This window comes from Limulus polyphemus, unplaced genomic scaffold (genome assembly GCF_000517525.1).
Source record: "Limulus polyphemus unplaced genomic scaffold, Limulus_polyphemus-2.1.2 Scaffold2553, whole genome shotgun sequence".
Taxonomy (NCBI): Eukaryota; Metazoa; Arthropoda; class Merostomata; order Xiphosura; family Limulidae; genus Limulus; species Limulus polyphemus.
The window spans coordinates 116187-122562 of NW_013668163.1; the positions used below are offsets into that span (position 1 = coordinate 116187).

General features: G+C 31.1%; 1 protein-coding gene across 3 annotated transcripts in view; it reads left to right on the plus strand.

Annotated features, from left to right (window-relative positions):
- Positions 1-1442, plus strand: part of LOC106467282 (thymosin beta-like) — a 38034-nt gene extending 36592 nt beyond the window's left edge. For all 3 annotated transcript variants that reach the window (XM_013927617.2, XM_022395428.1, XM_022395427.1), the window contains one exon: positions 613-1442. In XM_013927617.2, the coding sequence (XP_013783071.1) occupies positions 613-644 (32 nt within the window). In that variant the 3' untranslated portion in view covers positions 645-1442. The remainder of the gene's footprint in view (positions 1-612) is intronic.
- Positions 1443-6376: the final 4934 nt, after the last annotated feature.

The window sequence follows — 6376 nt, forward strand, 5'->3', positions numbered from 1 at the left end:
AATATTTATTGTTTATCTATTATTGGCTGGTAATTCCTGTTTAATCCTGTATTTAAACTTTTTAAAGGAACACCAAATTTCTCTGAGAAAGCTAACTTCAGTGGGTAATGATAACATCATTTACACAAGAATTATGATTTTTTTAAATTACTGCTAGTTGTTAATAATACCAATAAAAGTGGATACTCCACTTGAAACTGTCACTCCAGTGAAATTGGTTGACACCATTGTTTTGGTTTTTGAGTTATCATGTAATAGAAGTAAAGGAAAGAACAAGAAATTCAAACTTTTTGCTATGATATTTACAGACATTCCCAGAACTTTTGGCTTGGTCATCACATAGATATTGTTATAAAAGGAAACACTGTATAGTATTGTAAAGTTCTATTGACCTATTCAGTAAATACTTAAAATACCGTTTCAACGAACAATCAGAGCCATCTTTGCATGATATATTTTATTTTGCCAAAAAAAATTAAGTTTTTTATTGCTTATTTTGTCAATACTTGAATTTAAAAAAGTTAGCCCACTTTCTTGTATTATATAAAATTTTATTTTGTTACATGATTCTAAAATCACTTCATTTTAATTACCTTTTGTGTTCCTTTATAGAGATTGAACAAGAGAAAAAATCCTGCAAATAAAGCAAAGCCTGATTTGCTGGTTCCTACATATACAGGAATTGGTAAATAGAAAACCCACCACTTGGGAAACTTGCATTATAATCGATTTGGCAAAAAACTGGGATAGAAAGCTTTCCAAAGAACTGTCAATTCCTGAAGAGAATAGACAATTTTATTTAATGAAATTTAACTAAAGAAAACATCTAGCTACCAGAAAACAAAATGAAAAAAACTAATCCTTACTAATGTTTGTAAACCTAACTTGTCTTGTGAAGAATGGTATTATTATTATTATTGTTGTTGTTTTTTAAGTGTGGAAATTTAACCAATTGGATACCATTACATGCAGTCTTAACACACCAAAGAATTGGCTTCTAGAAACTGGATTAGATAGTTGTAAGTACTTACTTCTCTCATTAGTTCACTGTCTTGAACAAATTCAATAATTTACAATTTAAATATTATTTCTTCCTAATATTCAAATTAAGACGGTCCATCCTGTCGTGTCACTTTGATTCAATGAGCATTCGTTGGAGTATTTGAGGTTGCATTTTTTTTTTTGTATTGTTAAAGAAACTAGTCAAAATTAGTAGCTCGTTTTGATTGATATATATGGAGTTTCCACATTTAAAAGAAAAATGTAGAAATATGTAACAGGAACATTCCTTTTTTAGCAATAAAATCTTTGATATGAAATAATTCCAGGTTTTTTGGGAACAAGCTTTTTTATTGCATTTAAAACAATAACTGTACACAAATTTGATGCATATCAATATTTGTGTTACTTTAGTTTTCTTGAATAAAGTGATTGCATTTATATGTGTGTGTTCAAGTTTAACTTGGTTAAATTCCTTGCAACATTTTTCAATCTGCAAACAATACTTTACTGCTAATCTTCCACTCTGCTGCTGATGGAATATTTTACTCAATAGCAAATAATACGTGCAGTATGCACAACATGATAGTGCAAAATGTTAACTTTTATATTACATACCTCATTTATTCATTGGAAAACCTACTTTTTTGTGAGAGAAAGAATACTTTCAAACTACTAAGGCATTAACTGATATTGTGATTTGGATCTAAGTATAGTTTTAAGTTAATTTTTCTTTCCTGTAATACCCAGTTCAACTTTATTCACAACAATACCACCTATTTTGCAAGATAATTCCTCTACACTCCTGATAAAGTATTCTTCATATCATTAGACATTAGTAAAGCAACAGCATGTAGGACTAACCAACTAAGCCATCTGGACTTCTGCCCTAATCATAATGTAGACTTAATTCTAATGGTTATCTGAAATTAAGACAATGTAGAAAGCTGCACTAATTGATACAAAATAGAACTGAGTGATTAGTGGAATATGCTAATAAACTAATCTTTTTGATACCTGACCTGTTTTGCAGAAATTAAAAGGAGCAAGGTGAAAATTGAAGTATATTAAACACTGATATCAATAAAATCTTTACAAGCATTTTGTACTTTTTTTTTCTAATTCCATCATCAGCATGAAAAAAAAAATCTTTATAATTATATAAAACTAAGTGAAGTTTTTGATAAGGGTAAGTATATAAAGAACTTGTTAAAAAATTGAATACCTTTACAATAGGGCTTTGGAGAAATTACAAAAACACATTCAACCTGAGAAAGCAATAAATCAAACAACCTGAAGCTTGTTTGTACTAAACAGTGATGACAGCCAGACTTGTTTTCCCATTTTCAGTTCTTCTTATCAAGCTACAGCTAGTCATAATTAAACTATTTTTGTAAATAGGATAATGAATGAATAGTTACTCATAGTTTACTCTCTTCTGACAAACACTTAAGTTAAAAAGTTATTCAGCAATTAAAATTTTGTTTCAGCATAAAATATTGAATATTAAGTTGCCCAAACTTTGTTTATTAAAGCAATCTTACCCTAACTGACGCTGGTTATGTTTGTAGCTAGTAATATTAAGATAGCACTGACCCTTAATGAGCACCCCCAATATTTCAAGTCACATTTTTCAAATTTAGCTTAAAATTGAAAGTTTAACCTCTTTTTCTATATAAATAACTGTATTTTTTATCTTAAAATATTTACTAATTTACCTGTAGTAAGTAATTAAAAATAAGTCTAGTTTGTTTTCATTCAGTTTCCATTTCATCATTAAAGCCAATATCAGCATGAAATTTAGCACATTTGTTGATATTACTCTTTCATATCTCATATTTTTTTAAATTCAGAAATCTTTGTCTTGTTATGAATAATTGCCTCTAATGATAGCATTAATTAAGATTAATTGCCCACAGCTTGTTAACAATGAAGAAAATTTGCAGAGGTTTTAATTCAAGCTATGAGAATGTTCACAAAGAGCATGTGTATCAATTTTCATATGTTTTATCATTCCTAAGTAAAGTTATGGTGTTAAAACTGTGTATTTCTTTATCCCTGCCACATTAATTATACACATGACATATATGACTGAAAGTGTACTTTCAGAGATTGTGACTTCAACTTCAAGGTTATAAGAAGTGTTGAACAGTTTCCTCAACATGTAAATTTGCCCAGTTTTAAGGGGCAGTCTTAACTTAAATAAGAAATCTATAAAGTTAAATCAATACTTCTTTGTCTAAACAAGGTAAACTCAACAGACATCACTGTGCCTAGTTATGTAACCAAAAGCCACGTCCTCTGAGCCTCAGTAACTTTGCCTTAACTCAATAAGTATAACTTTCCCAAATCTGAAAGGACAAGCATGGTTAGTGGCAATGGTATTGAATATGCAACCCTTGAATCGTAAAGCAAACTATAATCATTGGGCCATGCCAGTTCAAAGCCAAAAAACTCGAATAAATCAAAATGGCATATTTTTAATCCATGGATAAATGGAATAATTGAGAATGCTAATTTTGATTAGTTGGTCATCATCACATAACATTAATTCCTTGTTATTGTAACTTCGGTTAATTGGTCATTAGTTAAATGCCCAGCTCTGATACAGAAGTGGAAAAAATATTATAGCAACACCATTTTTGAGCTGGAACTTAAATATGCATAATAACTTCTGAACTAAAATATTAATCAAAAATAAGTGCCATCATCATTCAGTTCATAATTCATAAAACAAAGAATTGAAGTTTATCATGAATTAAGAGTTCCCAAATCATCAAATGAATGGTAATTTTAAGTCTACTAACTTGAGGTGAATAATGTCACTGGAGTGTAGATATTATGAAATAAACAATGGTTTGAATTTGACATAAGACTTTAGAGTTGGATGGTGTATAGTCTCGTTTTTATTATGCATCACTTTTTCTAAATGAATAACATTTGACAATAAAATGATGGGGCAATTTACTTAATAGAAATCTTTGACTAATAGGTTATGTAAATATTTGAAACTATTTGTACAAACATGCATGTGTGAGTGTGTGCACACAAACTAAACAATTTAATTTGCCTGGTACTACAAATAATGTTCATGTACCTGATCAATGTAATTTGTTTTGGGTATTATGGGTAGATGTTGTCCCACAGAATTTTTCATGTTGGAAAGATTACATCTTCAAATAGCTTAAAAAAAAAAGTAAGCTTGTGAAAAACGCCTCTAAAAAAGGTGTATTTAAATAATAATCGCGTTAAATTTCAATTTTGTTAAAATTTGTTATAAAAAGGGGGGGGAACACAAAATCAAATTATATCTGTATAAAATTGCACACAATTTGGCCAGTTAACAGTTGAATCCATGCGACATAGGAAAGTCATTGCAAATACAAAAACTTTGTGTTTTAATAGTAGTGAAACAATTTTGTCTATATGTGATGCTTAATATGAACAGTATTGTATGCATCGAGACCAAATGTAGAAAAGGAACTGAATAGGCTGGAAGCATTGGTAGAACTTATTACATTTCTTATTCTGAGTGGACTTCATCTTTTGTAAGTATTGTGAAGTCAGGTTCCAGTGTACGAATATGTGGAGATTACGAAGTTATTATAAGTAAATATCTACATAGTGATCAGTACCCACTGCCAATGCCAGAATCGGTTACTGCATCACCAGGAAGTGAAGTAGGGTTTTCCAAGGTAGATATATTTCAGGTTTATCAGTAGTTGAAACTTAACAATGAGGCTGATGAATTGTTGACTATCAACATACTTGCAAATGACTCGTTAGGCTTAACAGATTGAACTTATGGTATTGCTTTGGCACCAGCAATATTTCATAAAATAGAATCCTAAATGGAACTTCCAGGAATTTCTTGTTACTTAGATAATATACTTTTAGCATATAAAATGATCAGCTATGTTCTTAGTTAAGCTGAGTGAACTATTATGGAAAGATTCTGCCTAACTTGTCAACAAGCATTTTAGACCTGTTAGAATACTTTGATGGGACATAAAGTGTTGGTATATTACAAACCAACAAAACCCCTCAAATTTGGTCCTGATTTAAATTCGTGTGGATTAGGAGCAGTAATCTCTCATGCCTCATGGTAAGGAGAGACCAAATGCTTTCATTTCACATACTTTAACTTCCATTGAGAAGACTTATTCGCAAATTGACAAAGTTGCTCAATCTTATATTTGGAGTACAGATGTTCTCTTTATACTCATTGATGGTAATTTACTTTAGTAATTGAACATAAACCACTGTTGGCTCTCTTAGAACCTAAATTTGGTATTCTGACCACTACTGCTGCCCTTGCTATGTATAATTGTCATATCCGATGATGTGACCAATTGTGATGGTCTAAGTAACTGCTTAAGAAACATTATATAAAGGTGTGATCAGCTCATGTACTTGCCATTTTTGGGAGAGGGTTTTTACCCATTACAGCTCTAGGTATTGAAGGATTATGTGTTACCTGAAATGCTGGATTTTACCTTAAACGGGGTGACCAAGTGTTGTAATTGATTCTGTGGTATTACCCTATTATCAAAGGAGAGATTAATTTTCAGTGGGCCAAAATTATCTAAATATATAAATAATAGTATATTTCAGATATGCCTATTCCAAGTGATCTATCAGGATCGTTTTGGCATCAGTTGAGTGAAACCCAGCCGTTGAAGCTATTTTGGGTGGTTTGGAATAGATGCCAGATACATAGAGGAATGCTGTACACCATGCCACACTGGTAGCTCCTTATACATCCCTGGAGAGTTGGACCTCAAGGTCAGAAATATATTCAAAAAAGATTTTGAAGAGCAGAGAAAACATCTTAGTTCTAGTGGATAGTTATTTCAACCGATTAGAAGTGGAGCATACGACTTCTACCACTACTACAGTGACTATATAGAGGTTTATCAGAATTTGTTTGTGCCATGGGGTCTACCTAAAGAGAATGTTTCAAATAATTGGTTGCAATTTACATCCAGTGAGTATGAATTTTTTCTCTGAAAGAACAATATATAGCAGACTTTAACAGCTCCTTATCACCCAGATACTAATGGTATTATTAAAATAGCAGTTCAAACACTGAAACAAGTCCTAAAAGCATACTCTCTTTAATTGTATATGCAGTACACTAACTTACCAGTGTTACAGGTTTCCAATTTTCTGATGGCATACTGTAGTACTCCACATAGTATTACAGAAGTGTCTCCTGCCAAGTTGTTCTTAAAACATAAAATTAGAAATAGGCTTATGTCAGTCAAATCTAGTATTACTGATGCAGTGGAAAGGAAATGAGTTGAAATGGAATTTTATACTGTGGTTAAGAAAGTGAATTTACAGCTGGTGAAATGGTTAGAGGGGAAGAATTTAT